This window comes from Marmota flaviventris, chromosome 10, assembly GCF_047511675.1.
Source record: "Marmota flaviventris isolate mMarFla1 chromosome 10, mMarFla1.hap1, whole genome shotgun sequence".
Taxonomy (NCBI): Eukaryota; Metazoa; Chordata; class Mammalia; order Rodentia; family Sciuridae; genus Marmota; species Marmota flaviventris.
Window position 1 is genome coordinate 18,760,845 of NC_092507.1, and position 18,689 is coordinate 18,779,533.

At 56.0% G+C, this 18,689-nt stretch overlaps 1 protein-coding gene across 4 annotated transcripts in view; it reads left to right on the forward strand.

The window, feature by feature from the left end:
* The window catches only part of Man1c1 (mannosidase alpha class 1C member 1), a 117,153-nt gene that overhangs the window by 55,747 nt on the left and 42,717 nt on the right, over positions 1-18,689 (forward strand). Inside the window, exon 1 of one of the 4 annotated variants that reach the window (XM_071617495.1) lies at positions 12,102-13,006. The exons of the other annotated variants lie outside the window; for them this stretch is intronic. Within the exon in view, the coding sequence (XP_071473596.1) occupies positions 12,832-13,006 (175 nt within the window). The 5' untranslated portion in view covers positions 12,102-12,831. Of the gene's footprint in view, positions 1-12,101; positions 13,007-18,689 lie in introns of those variants that run through there. 4 annotated transcript variants of the gene reach the window in all.

Here is an 18,689-nt window from a genome sequence, read left to right on the forward strand (position 1 = left end):
CTCGGGATTTGAACCCTGGTCCTCAAACTTGAACCTCTACTTTATTTTTTCTTTCTTAATTACTTTTTTTTTTTTTTTGGTACCTGGGAATGGACCCAGGGGCGCTTAACCACTGAGCCACATCCCCCTCTATATTTGATTTTGAGTTGCTTAGGGCCTCGCTAAGTTGCGATCCTCCTGCCTCAGCCTCCTGAGCCGTTGGGATTACAGGTGTGGGCCACCGTGTCCAGCTTCTGGATTGCTTTTTAAAAATTGAGGTGTAACTCACAACATACATTCCGTAAAATGAACAAATGGTAAGTGTGCAGCCCAGGGAATCCTATGTGTGCATAAACCTGGTGGCTTAAGCAGGTGGAGACGGAGAGCATTTCTGTTTCCCTCAAGGGAGTGGGGAGGAAGTAGGCCCCCGAGGGTGGCTGCTACCCTGACTCCTGTCACCATAGACTCTTTGCTTTAAAACTTCAGGCCATGCCTTTCCAACTTGCTTTTTGCCTCCATTATCACGTCGTGAACAGTAAGTGGTTCTTTTCCACGTTTGTCTCCCTGTTCGACTGCTGATGAACGTTTGTCTCCAGGATCTGGTCATTAGGAATAAACTGCTATAAACACTTTAGTTTGTTTTTTAATTTGGTGAATTTGGGGTGTGTTCGTAGAGGTGTGCAGCCATTGCCGTAACCAATTTTAGAACGTTTTTATCATTCCCCAGAGAAGCACTGTGCCCATTAGCAGTTACTCCCCCTTTCCCTGATTCTCCCGCTTCTTCCCCGCTCCTGGGCAGCCCCGATCTCGTTCTGTCTCGGCGGAGATCTGCTCCTTCTGAGCCCCTTACGCAAATGACAGCCTTCGCTCTCTGGTCTTTCGAGGCTGGCCTCCTTCACTGACTGTGGGGTCTCGTGGTCACCCACACGGGGCCACTAGATCTTAGCTACTCTTCATCGTCAGGTGACCTTCCACCGTGTGGATGTCCCACCTCTTATCACCGTGTCCAGCCGTTGGTAAACATCTGGGTTGATTCTACTTCTTTGCTATCATGAATTCGCTGCTGTGAAACCCATGCACTTTTTTTGGTGTGGGCGTAGGTGTCCATCTCCCTTGGTGGGTGCCCAGGAATGGAGTGGCTGGGTGCAGGGTGGCCCACGGGTGGACTTTGGAGGAACTTCCCGGTGGTTTTCCCCAGGGCTGCACCAGCCCTCGTTCCCACCAGGAGGGTCTGAGGGTGGCGAACGCTTCTGCACATGTTTTTTGGTGGAAATATAGCAGACCTCCATGTGGCGACTCACCCGGGATTTGAGTTGTGGGATCATCCCGATAAGCTTCATCTGAAGCTGCCAGTCTTGCAGAGCAGGCAGCCCCTCGCGGTCCTGAAGCCTGGTTTCTCCATTATCCGTGCCCACACTCGCCACTGCTGGTGTGCGTGACCTCAGCCTCCTGCTGCGCCCCACTTCCTGGAGGTGAAAGGTGGCTTCTGCTTTGTGGTCCACCCCGCAGACTAGCGTGGCACAAAGCAGAACTTCTCTAGTCTGACAGAGACAGTGCCAGGAAAGGGGTATGAAGGGGAAAACCGTTGTTCTGGGGGACAGGAGGTACATCCTGGCTCTGCCGCGGGCTCACCTCAGGTTTTCTCTCCTGTAGAATGGGGGTGATGGTGATACCCTGTGTTAGTCAGCTGTTCATCACTGTGACAAAATACCTGTGAAAACCAACTCAGAGGAGGAAAATTTTACTTTGGCTCATGGTTTCAGAGGATTTGGTCCATGATCATGTGGCGAACTTCATGGTGGGAGCGCGTGGGGGAGCAGAGCTTCTTGCATCATAGCAACTGGGAAGCAAAAAGAGCAAGGCTGGGGCCAGGGACAGGGTATAGCCTTTGGAACACTGTGACTAGGCTCCATCCCCACCCCTAGGGTTGCCACCACCTCCAATAGTCATTGGATGGATCAGTCCATGATGAGATCGGAGCCCTCATAATTCAGTCACTGCCCCAAAGCCCCGCCTCTGAACATTGCCACATTGGGGCCAAGCCTTAAACACAAGTGCCTTTGGGGACATTCTAGACCCAAACCATAATGCACCTTCCCCCAAGACTGTTGTTGGAACCACAGGAGACTGTTCCTTCATCTGGCCATAACTGTTCCATGCCTACTGTGTGTCAGACACTGTTCTAGACACAAGATAGCCCCCACCCCGGACCTCCCCAGCTGGGGAGGAGGCTGCATACATGAACTTGTAGGCTGTGGGAGTGTATGAGGTGGAAGCTCCCTGACTTGCTCTGTGTGTGTGGTGCTGGGGATCGAACCCAGGGCCTTGCCCATGGCAGGCAAACACTCTACCACCGAGCTACATCCCCAGCCTTTTTCACTTCTTATTTTGAGACAGAGTCTCACTCAGTTGCTGAGGCTGGCCTCAAACTTATGATCCTCCTGCCTCAACCTCCCCAGTATCTGGGATTACAGGTCTGTATAGCCTTATAAGGTGTTCTTAAAGGGATGAGCTTTAGAGAGGTCTCCTGGGGATGGCCTCCCACTGGGACCAAAAGCATGAATGCAGAAGCAGGAGAGTCATGCTACAGAGAGACATATGCAAAGACCCAGAGGGGAGACTGAGCAGGACCGAGGCCCCTTTGGATCTGAAAAGTGTTCCGTATGGCTGGAGTGGGGGCGGCCGTGGGAAGAGACCATCTGTGAGCATATAAATGGGGCCCTGCAAATGCAACTTTTGGTTTTTCCTCCCACCCTGGACCCCGGGAGCCAGGAGATAGGACTTCTAATTGCTCCGCAGCCACCAGACAAGCTACCCTCTCTGTGCTCTGCTTTCCCCTCTGAGCCATGTGGGCGCCTGGCACAGGCTGCCTTTGGTTACCTCTAGGTCCTAACACAGTGGCTGATGAGACCTGGGATCACCAAGTGGGCAGTCGGGTCAGCAACGGAGACAGAGGGGCTGCCTGGGTCCCCGTGGTCCCGCGGAGCAGGGTTGAGCTGTGGCCGTGTCTGGGACCTGGGATCCCAGGCTTCTCCCCTCTGTGGCTCAGGGCCCCTGAGGCGGGCAGCCTGCTCTCCAGCAGGAATCAATAGGAAACGGTTGGAGATTTCTGAGCACAGAGCCCTGAGGGGGACAGAGACCCGGAAGTGTGTTGTCAGCAAAAATCGGGGCTAATACTCAAGTTTGTTTTTCTTTTCATCGAGTCTGAAAAGCAGTTTGAGATCCACTGCCCTGTTTTCCTGTTTTTTTGTTTTAATGACTGAGTAACGCACAATTGCATTTTCTCCCCCAATAACTCTGAATTCTGGGAGGAGACCACGTGGGGATGATTGCTGTCCTGTCATCCTCCCCGATGGCCAGGAGGACGATGAGCCCGAGGAAGGGAGCCGCGTGGTGCAGGCCTGGCTCCCGCCGAGTGCTGCTTCTCAAATAGCAGCGCCCAGAGATGCGCTGGGATGGACTGAAGGACAGGCAGGGAGGGGAGGGGAGGGGAGGGGAGGGGAGGGGAGGGGAGGGGAAGGGCTGGAGCTATTGCTTCAGTTTTCACTGGGTTCAGCACTTTGTACCTTGAGCCCAGGGCGCCTTGCTCCCATTCCTATCCCCCTCCCCACTCCACACCCAGCTCCAGGGGATAGGAATGGGAGCAAGGCGCCCTGGGCTCAAGGACAAGGGATGTCCCCCTGTGTCCCCAGACAATGCGTCACAGAGCCTATGAGAGAGATGGCATCTCAAAAGGGGTTTGCCTCGAGCTCCTGGGACTGTTCTCCTGTTCCCATGAAGCCCCCCACCCCCACTTCACACTGGGGGGCAGACGCGGGCTTGGCTGCCGGAGCTGCTCTGGGGCAGATTTCAACAGACGTTAGAGAGACCTCTGTGACAGGTAGAGGGATAACGCGGGCCAAGCTCAGGAGGCCATGTCAGCCAGTGTGGGGGCCACAGAAGGGGTTGGGGTGCAGGCGTGGCGGGAAGAGGCCTTTAGACACCCTGCAGGTGCCCCACAGCCCTGCACAGGGCTGGCTCTGCCCAAGTCACCGGGCGGGGATCCCAAAGAATGTTTCGATTTTAATTTATTTTAAAGTCAGAAGAAAAAAAGCGATATAATAATGCACCCAGCCAGGGTCAGAGCCACCTTTATACCAAGACAGTTGTAAAAGGTCCTTTGTAGTTGTTTCAGGAGGAAGGGGCCCAGGGTGTCATAACACAGCGCTGCTCCTGGTCCTTGTCCTTGTCCCCAGGGGAAAGCCCCCTCCTTTTCATTGTTGCCATGAAACCTGGCAGATAAAGTCCCCCGACGACCCGATGACCCGGGCTCCTCAGCCCCGTCCTGTGGGGCAGGAAGGTGTAGCCACAGGTGGCCCTGGTGGGGGGACCGCCCTTTTGGTTTCATTTATTCCTTACGGCTGTGCTTTGAGGTGGTGTCACTGACCGAGCACCTGAGACTCTGAAAGACGTCACCTGCCCAAGTTGCGTACCTGGCAAGCGGCTGCAGCTGGTCACATCCTCTTTGTCACCTCCAAAGCCAGGCTCCCCCTTTCCTCTGCCTTGGGCACCGAGACCTGCCAGAGCCAGGGCCTCCCGTCTCGTCAGGCCCCAAGGGAGGGCTTTGGGTACCCGGAGGAGCTGGTGACTAACGTGGGGCTGTCTGTGTGCCGTTGATTCAAAGGCCTGCTTTAGGCTGTAAAAGTAAAGCCAAGGTGGTCATCATCCCCAAACCAGGGTGATAGAATCCCACACACCGCAGACGAGGCCACCAGCAATCTCAGAGGGCGTCACCGCCAGGCTGCTAGAGAAGGTTTAGCAGAGAAAGGGCTGAGAAGAAGAGGACTCTCCTCTCTCCCAAGGCAGCCCTCGAGGTCCTTCCTTCCCCCTGGCAGGGTGGCTTCATGGGAAGGGCCTTGACTTCCCGGAACTCCAGGCTCCCCAGATCCAAGTGTGAGAGCGAAAGTAAGTCCTGCAGTCGGGGGGTTGGGGGGGGGCGTGTTCTCGGGGCTCCCCGGCTGTGGGGCCAGGCCACGCACCTCTCCTCCTTCAGGGAGCAAAGCTGGGCAGCTCCTCAGAGCCTGTCCCTGAAACACCCCGAGACTACAGCTTAACCCACCGATGGCAGCTGTAGATGGACACAATGACTTTATTCTGTTTATTTATTTCTATGTGGTGCTGAGAATCGAACCCAGGGCCTCACACGTGCTAGGTGAGCGCTCTACCACTGAGCCCAGCCCCTGCCCCCATATTCTTTTTAATATCATGGATACTCTTAACGCTGCCCAAGGAAGCAGGAAACTTGGGTCCCCTCCCGGCTGTTGCTGCCTGTGTGACGACTCGCTGTCCCCGCCCCTCCTGGGGACTCAGTCTCTCCATCCGTCTGTGAGCAGTGTGGACGCGCTGCCTCCTACACAGGGGAACATCGGTGTTGGCTGCAGGCCTCTTGCCAGTGTGGACGTCCAGGCTCCGTCCCCAGCCGTCCTGGCCAGCGGACCGGGAGCTGCCCCAGGGATCTGCATTAAAAGCAGCGTCTCCGTCGGTGGTTCTGACGCCCAAGCCCCGGGAGGGACCGCAGTTAGCAGAACCAGTCGGCATCCCCAAGTGCTCAGCCCTCCTGAGCCCAGAGGGTGTTTTGGCAAATGCAAGCCCCCGTCCCTCTGAGGTGCCACGTCCCTCTGAGGTACTGCGTGGGTGGCTTCCACCCAGATGGAGATGCCACGGGCCACCTGGCCGAGTCACTCCCCCTCTCATGCTGTCTCTGCTCCTGTCCCTTGATGGATGGCCGGGAAGACAGGGCCACGGCCTTGGTGCTCGGCCTTGGATGCTTTATCTCCCTGGCCCCAGGCTGAGCAGCAGGACAGCTCCATCCCCCCAGCCCCCATCCCTGCTTCCTGCCTCCCCTGCCACCTCTCTGAAGAACAGCTCTGCTGCAGCCACTGCGTCCTGACGGCAGGCGCTGTGTCCAGGACCCCTCCCTGCAGGACAGTGCTGAGAGAACAAGTCACCTGTCCCCAGACCTGGTGGGCCCAAACCTCAGGGCTGCAGGGAGAGAGGGAGGCAGGGGCCACAGGGGCAGAGGAGGAGTGTGGCCTGGGCTCAGCACGCGCCTGTGACAGAACCCCCCCCCCCGCCCCCCGCCGCATGGTTATTATGGCTGACACATCTAACCACTTCCACTTGGCATACATCTGGAGGTGCTGGGTAAGCATCTCAACCTCCACACAGCTGACAGAGTTGTGACACCGCGGCATTTAGACTTCACAGCGTCTCCGACCTCCAGCTGATCCTGCTGAGCCAAAGCCTCCTTCCAGGGGCTCATCTCAGCAGGAGGGGCCTCTGGCCAGGTGAAACGGCATCCCTCACCGGCATCCCTCACTGTCCCAGGAGCAGGTGCGGTTTTGTTCCTACCCCACAGGGCTGGTCTTAAGGTTGGGGGGGCAGGTGGAGGCCCAGGGTGCACCCCCCCCCAAGCTAAGCCTTTGAACGTGGGGACTTCTCCTCCTCCGGGCATCTTAGTTGGGGGATGAAAGTCCAAACAAATCCCTTTATCCTAAATGTTGGGATCACCTGAGTGAGCAGATCCTTTCTACCCTTAAAATTACTCCCTCCCTGTTTTCTTTTTATAAAATATGATAAGCATAATACCGACCATTGTAGAGAAATTAGACATTACAAACCAGAAAGAAAAGCTCCCGAAATCCCACCACGTGTGTCTCTCCCCAGGTACTTCCCCACCCAAAGGCACAGATGTGAATGTGTGTTTGTACGTAAACAGGATTATAGGATAAGCACTGCTGGGGACCATGGGCCGTCCCAGTGTTCTGTGATCCTGTTGTCAAGCCCAGCTACACACCTGCATTGTTTCCTGGCTGCATTTTCCCGTGGCAGACTGCTGTTACATAGTCCATCACATTGTATTTACTGGACATTTTAGTTATTTCTGATTTCTTTTTTCTTTTTGCCATGCTAAGCAATGGTGAGATGAATTTTCTAATTCAGTTCATTAATCTTTATACACTGTCTTTTTTCTTTTGGTACTGGGGATTGAACCTGGGGGTTCTTAACTACTGAGCCACATCCCAAGTCCTTATTATTTTTTAGTTTGAGGCAGGGTCTCATTAAGTTGCTGAGGGTCTCGCTAACTTTCCAAGACTGGCCTCAAACTTTCAATCCTCCTGCCTGAGCCTCCTGCCTGAGCCTCTTGAGGACTGTGGGCATCCATCAAGTGCTGGGCGTATACACTTACCTGTTTGTTGACTGTAAGTCTCTGTACACTTGTCTTAATGTTTTCTTGGATACGTTTTTAGAGAAGAACTAGCTAATATTTTCAAGCATTTACCACATGCCACTCTGCTAAGTGCTTTAAATATATTATCTAGTGATTTCTACAGAAGATTCTGTATAGAAATATCCACGTTTTTATAGATGAGGAAACTGAGACACAGAAAGGTTAGTGCTTTGGCCAAGGTCTCGCAGCTGGTAAGCCGCAGAGCCAGGATTGTAACACAAGCTCTTTGACCTTCAAAACTTCTAATGCAAAAGGCTAGGTCAGGTTGGCCTCCCGCGAAGGCCTGGTGTAAGGTTACCTGTCCCCCACTGGTTTCCCGCTAGATCTTGATCTGTGACTGGCTCACCCTGAGATGCCCGAGCACCTTCCCCGGGACCCAGCCTCTCAGTGGCTGGGGGCTGTTTTATTTTACCCAGAGAACTGTCTGGGGCTGGAGCCTCCCCTTAGGGGAGTGGAAGTCCTGTCTCTCGGTTGCAGCCAGCGTTGAGGGGGCCCTTGGGCGGGAACCCGCTGTGGTCTTCCTACACCACGTTGCTCACAGAGACTGGGTCCCAGCTGGGAGACCCCTTGCATGCTGCTCTGGGGAGGGCTGGGCTTGGCCAGGCCTCCTGGGAGTCAGAGCCCTCCCGGGGGCGAAGGGTGCGGAGTGAGGGGCAGACTTCAAACAGGAGCCGTGGGCGATTTGCTTGGTCAGGATGCCACTAAACCGGGCAAATCCAAGGAGCCCTGAAGTAGGCCACCTATTTTGCAGGGACTCGCCTTTGGGCACTAAGACAGGCTTGTGGCCCAGAGGGGGACTTGAGCCCTCTTTTCACGACTCTCTCTGGGTCTGGCTCTTTGTCAGTGGCTGTGCCCTTTGGGGGTCACCTGAGGTCCAGCTGCCTTAGCCATGGAGCTGGGGGACAGGGTTGGACTGGTCCTGGTACCGTGGCAGGATAAGGCAAAGCACCAGAGGCCCCGGGTTCCCACCTCAGCCACCCTGCAGAGAGCGTCTTGGCCCGGGAGAGATGGAGCGGGGAGGGCGCTCTCCCCTTGGCCCAGTTATCTCTTCCCAATTTATCCATAGATTGAGCTTGATGATCCAGACTCGTGTTCGTTCAGCTAATCACACGGGCTCTTGCTGCAATTTAGGTCTTCGAATAAGTGCACTTGGTTGCTGAATATGTGATCAGCCACAGATTTCTCATTCTTTAAAACCCAGGGAGCGGAAATGCCAGCGTAAAGCCATCAGCACCAGGCAGAGATTTCCAAAGCACGAAAATCAGGCTGCTCAGAGCGCTGATCCCTGGCCTCCCGTCGGGCTGCCACTTGGCCCATCAGCGCCCCACGCAGGGCCCAGGTGGGGGCTGCATCCGTAAGACCCAGGAGGATGGCAATCAATAGATCATCTGCTCACATTCTTTTTTACTTAACCAGAGAATTGGTTTTCCTCAGAAGTAGCTCAATCTGGAGGAGAAAACTCATTTGAGGGCTTTGCAAGGATGTCAACCGACTGGGAAGAGCTGCTGCAGGCTTTGAGGCCGGGAAGGTCAGCGCCCGCCCCTGCTGTCCCAGACTTTGCCGTGACCTTGAACACCAGCCACCCCTCTTCCTCCTGGTCATCATCAGCCAGGACGTCACCGCCAGCTGGGTCTCTGGACAGGACTTATTCATTCAAGGAGCAGCTGACCTCCTGCAGGGCCCTGGGCATTGCCCGAGGCACTGGAGGGTCCAGAGATGAAGCAGCCGGGGCCGTGTCCTACAGAGCCTGACGGCCACAGGGAACGCAGTGACACTGCAGGCGTGGAAAACAAGCATCGAGAGTTGGCAGGAGGCAGCCACAGGCCCTGTTCAGCCACCGTGGTGGGAAGTCCCCAGGGCAGGCGGCTTGCCTTCTATTTCCTGTCAGGGAGGCCAGGACAGACCCCGCCAGGAGTCTTGAAGTGACCACGGGGGAGCCGCTGCTCATTCCTCTGTGAAGCATTCAGACGTGGGAAGCTGCGTGGACTGAGCGTGGCCGCTGGGCAGGTGTCCTGGGAACGGGGTGCCTGCACCGCATACACGGCTGGGTTCTGTTCCCAGGGCCAGTAGTGCCCACGCACAGCCCCTAAACACGGAGGAGGTGAGGGTGAGGATCTCCGATGAGATAAGTATTTCTGGACAGGGTCCAACGGTGTGGCTGAGAGAACCTAATGAATGGAGCCGTGGTTCAGGGAGAGCCTTTCATCCTTCCTGACTGGCAGTCTCATTCTATTCAACCTCAAAATTTGTATGTTTTAAGAATATCAAAACTAGAATCAGAAGTGGCTCATATTTCTTTCAAGGTGGCCCTCATTGTGAGGGTAGCTCACACTCCCAGGCACTGCCAGTCTCAAAACAGTCCCAGCCTCCTGAGAGCTGCATTCAGGAGCCAGTACCTTAACCAGCATCATTGCCACCTGCTCATTTACGGTTGTCTTAGTCCGTTTTGTATTGCTATAAAAAAATACCTGAGACTTGGTAAGTTATAAAGAGAAAAGGTCAGCTCACAGTGTTGGAGGCTGAAAGTCCAAGATTAGATTGGGGTAGAGAGCTTGCTTAACATGTACCAGGCCCTAGGTTCAATCCCCAGTACCACAAAAAAACAATAGTAAACAATACCTAACATTGCCCAGAGTACTATAGAACTAATCGCAGTTTCTCTGTTCCCCACTCTTACCTCCTTTCTGAGAGGACACAGGATACGCAGGATGTAATAGAAATAGCAGTGGACGGAGAGTCTGGCAGGAGACTCCTGTGATCCTAGGCAAGGACTTGAACTCATCTGCAAGCTGGGGAGGCTGGTTCCTGACTCAGGCCAGCCCGAACGGTTGGGGCTAGAAAGACCCAGTGAGGAGTTTAAAGTACAGACTGGACAACTGCATACACGTACGGTACCTGAGGGGGGGAATTCAATCCCACGTCAGTACCAAGGGCTTCTGTCTTGGAAAGCATCGAGAAGCTCCCTGGTGAGCACGTCCACATCCAGCTTCCGCGGGGGCTGTTTGTTACACTCCTGAGCCAGCCCCAGGAGCCATGGGGACCCGCAGGTCAGCTCTGGCAAAGCACAGCTGACATCCACTGCTATGCAGAAGACCGTCCCTCCTGGCCTGAACCCCAGGGCACTGGGCAAGGGGGTTGTGGGGCCTCCACCACCCAGCGCCCCGGAGCCGGCAGAGGCCCTTGCCTTTCTCTTCCCAGGAGGGAGCAGGTTTTCCTCCTTGGGACACGAAAGGCCGGAGGGCAGTGCTTGCTGCCTTGGTCGCAGGTGGCATCTCCTGCTCAAGCAGGAGGACCCCTTGGGGGCTGGGTGCACCCGAGGAGGAGGTGGTGGGAGGCCAAGCACTCTGGAGGCCACGGACAGCAGCAGCTGTGGGCCCTCCGTGCTGGCATACAGTAAGTGCTCATAGAAGCTCACGCAGACACAGTGACTCAGTCCCGGGGAGAGCCCCGCCCAGATCAGGCCAGCATCCAGAGGTGGCCCCTACATGTTTCTCCTGCATCCTGACCGTCCAGCTCCAAAGCCTTGGCTCCTAAACAGAGCTCCGAGCCCCTTCTGTTGTGCTCATGAGACAAGCTTCGTAGCCTCCCACCCTCTTGGTAAAGTCCTCTCAGGACAAGGGTCTGGGGAGGTGTGGGCCGGGGCCAGGGCAGACTCAAGCGTTCCAGTTGCTCCACGTCTTCCCCAGCGCTTGATATTGTCATTTGAGAATTTTTTAGCTTTTCCAGTAGAACAGCCAGTCCTTTGTTGAACACCTCGAATGTGTTAGGTGACTCATTCTGAACTTCGGCTCAGTCCTGTCCACTATAAGCAGAGAGAGAATGGAGCCGAGTAACTGTGACCTGGTCCCCACGGGCCCGGGTCAGACGGCTGGGGTGGGAATCCTGCTCAGGGGCCTTGCAGCTTTCCTAAGGTTGGGCGGTTGATCTCACTGTCTCCTCTTCAGTGAAGTGGGGCCACCACCTCAGGGGTGCTGCAAAGACCAGCTACGGTGACGCCGGTGAAGGGCCACAGGGGTCAGCCCTGGCCCCTGCTAGTCACTCGGTTTTGCCTGCTGGCTGAGGGAGGGCATCAGGCGGCATAAGAAACGTGTGCGAGAGCTTAACAGTTAACATTTATTGAACCTTTGCTGGTTGCCAAATGGTGCTCTAAGTGCCCTTTATAGCTCACGGTGAGTATTAAAGATCCTGTGGACGTCCATTATGTCTTCACAAACTGGGAAAGGCCACCTGGCTCAACTTCCAGGTCAGGAGACAGAGTTACAATGGCAAGAACCCTGGTGGCTTCCTGGAGCCCTGAGCCTGGCATTACAGAGGTGGCCAGCTGGGAAATCATGACGGGCTGCTCAGGGACCTTCATGAACCTGCTCTGCCTTCCGCTTGGATGACAGTGACTTCGCAAAGAGGGACAACAATGGATCCTTAAAGAAAGATGGGTGTTGGCATCACTGGGAGGCCCTGGGGGAGTGGCCTTGGATGCTCGCTGGCAGGGGTGGCTTTAGGAAAGGCCTTGCCCCTCAGTGGGTGTCAGGGTCCCCTTGTTTGGGACACTGGCCTCAGTGCTATCAGCTGCTGTTGTGTAAACAAACCAACTCGAAACTCGGTGGTTAAACAGCCTTCGCGATTTCTCCTCAGTCTGTGGATCCTCCTGGGCACAGGTCGCTGGGTTTGGTTGCTGGACGACTGGGCTGTGTTCCGTGTGGACTGGGCGGTGCTTCTCAGGGCAGAGGGAGGGTGCAGAGGAACAGGTGGAGGAACACAAGGCCTCTAAGCTCGGGCTCAGAGCTGGCGCCCCCTCTGCATTCTGTTGGTGGCAGCTCTGGCGGGATGAGCTGCTGAGTCACGTGGCCAAGGTCACGGGCACAAGTGGGGGCTGGAAAGTCAGAAGTGGTTTTGCAATCCGCCACAACATCCCCGGCACCAAATAGCTCAGGGGCCAGCGCGGAAGAGGGAGGTTGAGCTCCCACCTCCACGGGCCCCGGCCAGACGCGCCCTCCTGGACTTGGGGTGAAGTGACCAGGCGCTTAGCCACTGCTCACACGCTGAGCTCAGCTCCGTTCGATCAAGTGAACAGAACCGGAGGACAGACTTTTACTAGGTTGTTCTGCATTTATTAGCACCACTGTGTGCCAGGTCTTGAGCTGAGCCAGGTACATTAGTGCACCGTGGCCGCCGGGGAAGATCCTGGGGCCACAGAGAAGGTGTTCCCGAGGCCCGTTTGGACACAGCACCAGAGGCCCCCTCCAGCCTGGCCAGTTGAGGCAGATCCTCGGGCCTCTTTTCAGACCGTGGTCGAGAGAGGCCTAGAGCCCGCAGGCCAGGCCTTGTGTGAGTTCCCCTGCGGCCCAGGGCTGGGAACTGGAGAGCGCTCTCGGTGTCTGGTGTCCCCCCTGCTCTCCGGGCTCTTTTTGCCACCATGAGTCGGTGGCTTCCGGTTCCTCGTGCTCTTGCAAGCAGCTGGCTTCAGCAGAGTGAAATCACCTTCGTGTTTCCTGCGGCCCCTCCTCAAATAGGCACCCAGCTGCATTTCACCCTAAACACCACTCATTTTTAAAGGGGGAAATTAAAATAGATCCCAGTTTAAAATGCAGAGTGGCGGAGAGTCGGTGCACGTTCCTCCCTTAATAGAGTTCTTCAGTGAGGAGGTGACGAGAGAGACATATCGCTGCTTTTGTCATTTGGGCAAAAACCGAAGGACTGCCATCCGTCTGTCTGCAAATGTGTCTCTCGGGGCCGACCGCGGCAGGCTCCGTTCCCAGGGTAAGTGGTCTGCAGTTAAAGTCAGCCGTCCAGGGTGGCCGAGGGGAGTGAGGGGTTTGGAACCCAGATTAATATAACATTTTCCCTTTAAAAAAAAAAAGGATGTATTTTTAAAATGGCATTTGCTCCTTGATTCGATAATTAGGGAAAAGCTTTGCTTCTGAGTAAAATCATTCTGGCTCTTATTCATGAATAAAAGCTGCAGTAGGCCTCCGAGGATCAGAGGAGGATTTCCCCGGCAGGTCTGGGCCGAGCGCGTCCGCAGCATTGATTTTTGTGGCTGAAGTGCATTGTGTGTTTTGCATGAGCTTTTGAAAGCTTAGATAAATGAGGTGGCTCAGAAAGCAGATGAAAAAAATGGGAGGAAATTATACCGATCCAAAAGAAGATAAATGTCCACTAATTCTCAGATTAACATTTTAGGCTCCTGTGTTTTCACAGAGGAATTTTTGCAGTGCTGATAATGTGAGATTGGTTCACAGGGTCACATACCAGGTAGAATCAACGAGGCCTCGTGTGAGTTCCCCGAGTCGGCCGCCCTGGAGAGAAAGCCGAGTTAATGCCACAACCTGGTGGTGCCCCAGCCCGCACCTGTATCAGGAGAGTGTCGGATCAGATCGACCCTCAAGGGATAGTTTGCACAAGCCCATTGGACTTAAGTGCAAAAGGAATTTACTAGATGACTTGATTGGAAGTCATTAGGATTAGGATGAGCTTCGGGCACAGTTGGATCCAGAACTCAAAGGAAGACCCCGGCTCAGGGTCGCGGTGTCGGCTGTCTGTGGCCGTGGGTGGTCGGTATTCTCAGATCGGCCCTTCTTCCCCGTTAGCAGGTCGGTGCTGCTGCCTGCCTCCCTCTGTCCAGTTTTTGTTCTGTGCAGAGGAGCCACTGCTGCTCTCAGAGTCCCCCGCTCAGCTCTGATCTGTGCCCCTGGCTCTCTCTGACCCTAGGCAGTCCTTGAGTCCAGAGGAATGAAGCATGGGGATTGGCCAAGGCCTCCATCACACCGTCCCCTGCATTGCTGGGGTGTGGACCGTCCTGCCCCAAGGAGACCACGGGGGGAGGCTGGGAGGTGGGGAAGGTGCCCTAGGAAGCAGCTTAAGGACCAGTCAACCACTGGCCCTGAGCAGGGATGGGTGGACGCCGGCTATGAGCCTCGGGTTTCTGCAACCCCAGCTTTTCACTCCTCCCTTCAACAAGTGTCTGAGCATGCCCACGCAGCCTTTGGATCCCAGGGCTCTGGGTGGACAGCAGGGCCCAGGCTCTGTCCTCGGGGAGCAGCTAGCGTCTCTTGTGCCAAATCGGAAAGCATCCCGTGGACTTGCAGCCAACGGGATGTTTTACTGAGCACCTGCTGTGTGCCAAGGCGGATTGGGACAGCCAGAGCCTTACCTTTGAGCAGTATCAAGTCGAACAATGACAGTGGTGTCCAGGAGAGCCTGAGGACCACTGTATTAGAATTGTGTTTTTTCTGCAAGTAACAGAAAGTCCTAAACAGCAATGACTTCAACCAAATTGAATCTTATTTCTCTCTCACAAGTCAAAGCAGTGACGCTACCGCCACTGGGGACTCAGGTTCCATCATTCATCCTGAGTAGTGACTTCTACCTGGTGCCCCAATGTGACTGCTGTGGCTCCAGTCATCATGACTGCATTCCAGACAGTAGGAACAGAAAAAGAGAAAGAAAAAAAGAGAACGTCCCTTCCCTTTAATTTTCCAGAAGTCACACACACCACTTCAGCTGACATGCGATTATCCAGAAATTGGTCACAGGCTTCAACTTGCTGCGAGGGAAGCTGGGAGACCTGGTCTCATGACCAAGTGCTCAGCTAAATTGTAGCTTCTGCTTCTGTAGAAACCAAGGGAGATGGACATCAGACCTGGCCACACTCAGGATATTGGCTCTCCCAGACCAGGGCCGCCCTTTCTCTTGCAGTTTTAAAGACCAGGCCTGCACGCTGTCCTTGGTGAGGGCCCTGGGTTTTAGCCCCAGTTGGAATTCCTTGGCTTCCTCTTGGGCTCCGTTGAGGTGCAGTTCAACTCAGTGACGTCTCCTTTTAAGTACACAATTCAGCGCACTTTGAAAAATGCACTTCAGCATCTCCTGAGTGGAGATTTGGGACATTTTTTCTCTGGAAGTCCCCGAGTGTCCCTTCAGCCCTTTCTGGCCAAGGTGACCACAGATCTCCTTTCTGGTGGCTCTGAATGCCTCTGGATGTCCTCGGGCTGGGGAGGCACACGGGGCCTGCCCTGTGCCCCTGGCCTTCCAAACGGCGTAGGGACGGGCCGTCCCCTGGCGCTCCTGTCTGCTGCCCGCACGCAGTCCCCACCGTGTGCTGCCTGTCTCCCGTCGCCTGTCGATGGGTTCGGGGTTTGTTTCCAGGTTGGGGCTTTTGCAAGTAAAGCTGCTTTGAACGTGTTTGCGAGGACGCGTCCCCTTTCCCTTGTGCACGTCGTCGTACCCAGGGGTGGGATCGTCGCGTCCTGCGCCAAGTGTGCACTCGGCTTGGTTAGAAGTCGCCCCTCTGCCTGTCCGCGGAGGAGGTGCCTGCGTCTTGGTGGTCCCCTTGTCCCCATCTGCGTGCTGTCCTGCAGTGTCTTGTCACGTCCCTTTCATCTCTGCCTCTACATAGTTCCTCCTCCAGGAGGCGTCCTCCGGCTTGTCCCCAAGCGGTCACCCCTCTCTGCTCTGGACGGAGTGCCAAGAGCCCTGCGGCCTCGTGAAGGTCCTCCTCTGGGCGCAGGGTCTGGTCTCTGATCACTTTTGTCTCTGATGAGTTTGGGATTTTGCCTGTCCTCCGGGGGACTTTGCCTGCTGGCTTTGAGGACCTTGGTCCGTCTCTCACGTTAACCTCTCATATGTCTGTGGGTCCCGGCGGCGTCTCCATATCAAACACTGGCAGAGGAGAGCATGGTGGGGCCCCGGCGTGGGCGTGGGCTCTGTGGTCAGCGGACCGAGCTGCTGCCCTCCACAGCCGCGCTGACTCTGCACACGGATGTTTCATGTCCTCCTGGAGGGACACCTGCGTGCAGCCAAGAGCCGGTGGGCAGGAGCCTCAGGGACGGGTGGGGCTGTGAATCCTCTTCCCTCGGGAGGACACCCTCTGCTTTGCCCGGGTCCCCATCCCGAGGTGCTCTGTCTCCCTCCCTCCTGAGACCGACCATCTGCCTCTTTCTCCTGGGGTCAGAGGGGACATCTTCTTGGAAGAGCAGGACAGGATCGGGGGTGTTAGTGCCTCTCAGCTAATTTCCAACAAATCCTCCCCTTATCTCTTCTCAGAGACACCTGGTGTTCCCCGGGGCCTTTGGGGCTTTCCGTGCCAACCTGAGTGTGGGACATGCCATCGCCTTGTGGGGCTTGGGATTCTGCTCACTTGGCTTTGCCAAGTCAGTGCTCAGTGCCACTCACCTTTTATTCTCCCCTGGTTTCTTAGCCCTTTATGGGTTTGTGCATTAAAAAAAAAAAAAACGCCTCGTCGTGTTGTTCTTGTGGGGTTTGGGGTGGAAGGGAGACGCAGCTCAGGCACCATCCACCTCGACATCTTCACCGCAGTCCTGGCTCCTGTAAGTTATGGTTCCTCAGCTTCAGCCTCAGGGACAGTCCCACCCTGACACCTGCCTGGAACCTTTGTGAGGGAGGCCCAGGTCAGTGCCCGTGTGAAGGCTGGCTGCCCGGACTCCAAGGTGCCCACCTGCTCTCTGTGATGTTGGAGCTGAGAGCTGAGGCATCTTCTAGAGGCTGGGGCTGGAGAAAAGCCCGTCCAGGCCGAGAGACACTGCATCAGTCGTCATCTGTCATCATAATAACACTCCGTGACAGGTGACCTCAAACCTCGCTGGCATGCAGCAAGACATGGTCAGGTAGCTTTGGAGTCTTCAGGTCACTTGGTCCAGGCTGGGTCTGCCCTCTAAGATCTCCACTGGATTCACCCTCCCGTCTCACCATCCCTTACCCTAGAAGGTCCTTGGCTGGGACAGTGGGGACAACTCAATCCGCTCCGGGTGGCGATGGCAGAGGGGCCAAAGCACAGGTGGGAACATGCAGGTGGCTGTGAAGCCTCTGCCTACATCCCATTCGCTGTCACTGGCTACAGTCAGTCATATGGCTGGGCCCAGCATACGAGGACAGGGAGGGCCCCCCCTCCCCAGTGGCACAGGGCCTTGGTGCAGGGCGGGGTAAGGAATGGGGACTGTTGGTGTCCAGGCACGGCTCTGGAGCAGGGTGCCCATCCTGCACCCTTGATTTTTTTCTGCTAAACCCAGAATATTTTGCCTGGGCAAGGAACCTGGGCCCGGCTTTCCTGACTCACGGTCGGTTGAAATAGTCCCTCCTGTAGTTACAACCTGGAGGAAATGCCACCCATCTCTATAACAGCCAGAAACCCTCTCTCTGATAGAGCAGGACCGTCCCCAGGCCCTGGCTGGGGCTGTTGATCACAGGCGCCCGATTTAATCTGCTTAATTATTTGATTCAATCAGAAGTTGGCTTAATTATTTTCTTGCTTCTCACCTCTTTTGAATCCATTCTGGAAACTGATCATGTCTTTAGCACCAACACAGAGATAAACGTTTCAATTGGGAAATGTAATTAGCCAAGGAAAATTAATGTAGGAGCTGACTTTTGTCAAAGCACCGTGTTAAAACCCAACTCGGGTCGATACCAGGTGGTAGGGAGACAGAGGGCTCCGTCTATTCCTCTGGTGACCAGGGAGGAAGGGCCCAGCAGGAGGTGGGGATCCCGCCCGATGAGGCTCATTCACCCAGGAGGTGCGTCCAGGCCTGTTCTGGGGGCCAGAGGTGTGAGGCCACTTGGCCTTGGCCCTAGGGAGTCCTGGACGGCAGAGTCCACAGGGCCACAAGGGTGAAGTGCAGGGGAATACACAGGCAGGAGCCTGGACGCTGGGCCCTGAGGAATGAGCGGAGGGCTGAGGGCCCAGCTGAGCAGCACAGGGCAGGCTGCCAGGTCCCCTGAACACATCGCAGTGTCCTTGGGCACGGGCTTTCCAGTCCCTCTCCCCACCCAGGCCCTCCCGCTCCTTTGCCCTCCGGATGGGGTTATCAGGGAAGCTCCCCGAGTGTCCGCGCTACTGGAGGTTTGAGGTGTAGGACTTCGAGGGACACTGAGCCTCCTGGATCTGAGGGTGGGTCCAGGGCCGTCAGCAGCAGGTGTCCCCCTTAGAGCTGAAGCGGAGGAGGACCAGGAAGGTCACCCTGGGCAGAAGGCGCAGCCCGGGCAAAGGCTTGGGGTGTGGCCGTGGCGTGAAGGGCCTGGCTCACGGTGGGCCTTTCAGAGGGCAGTTGCCGGCCAGCCCCTTGACCTTGGCCTCTGTGATGGGGTCCGCCTCCTGGGCCCTCTTGGTGCTGCGGGCCGTAGCGGTTGCTGCCGCCCATCCTGCAACGCTCAGAGCTCGGCTGTGGTCTGCTGGGCTCTGTCTGGGTGGAGGTGCGAGGCCCCCTGGCCAGGGGCTCCTGCGCCTGGGGGGGGAGGGGGAAGGGGGGAGGGAGGGAGCACCCCTCGGCGGCCAGGGGGAGGCTGAGCCACTGCACGTGTGCCCACCTGGTTCCTATTCACCTTAGGCCATCCTTACAAAAGAGGCCAGACCCCACTCACCTGAGACGCCCACCGCCTGCCAGGTCCCACCCATGGGCTCCACATTCCTTTCTCATGGAGGGGTGACAGC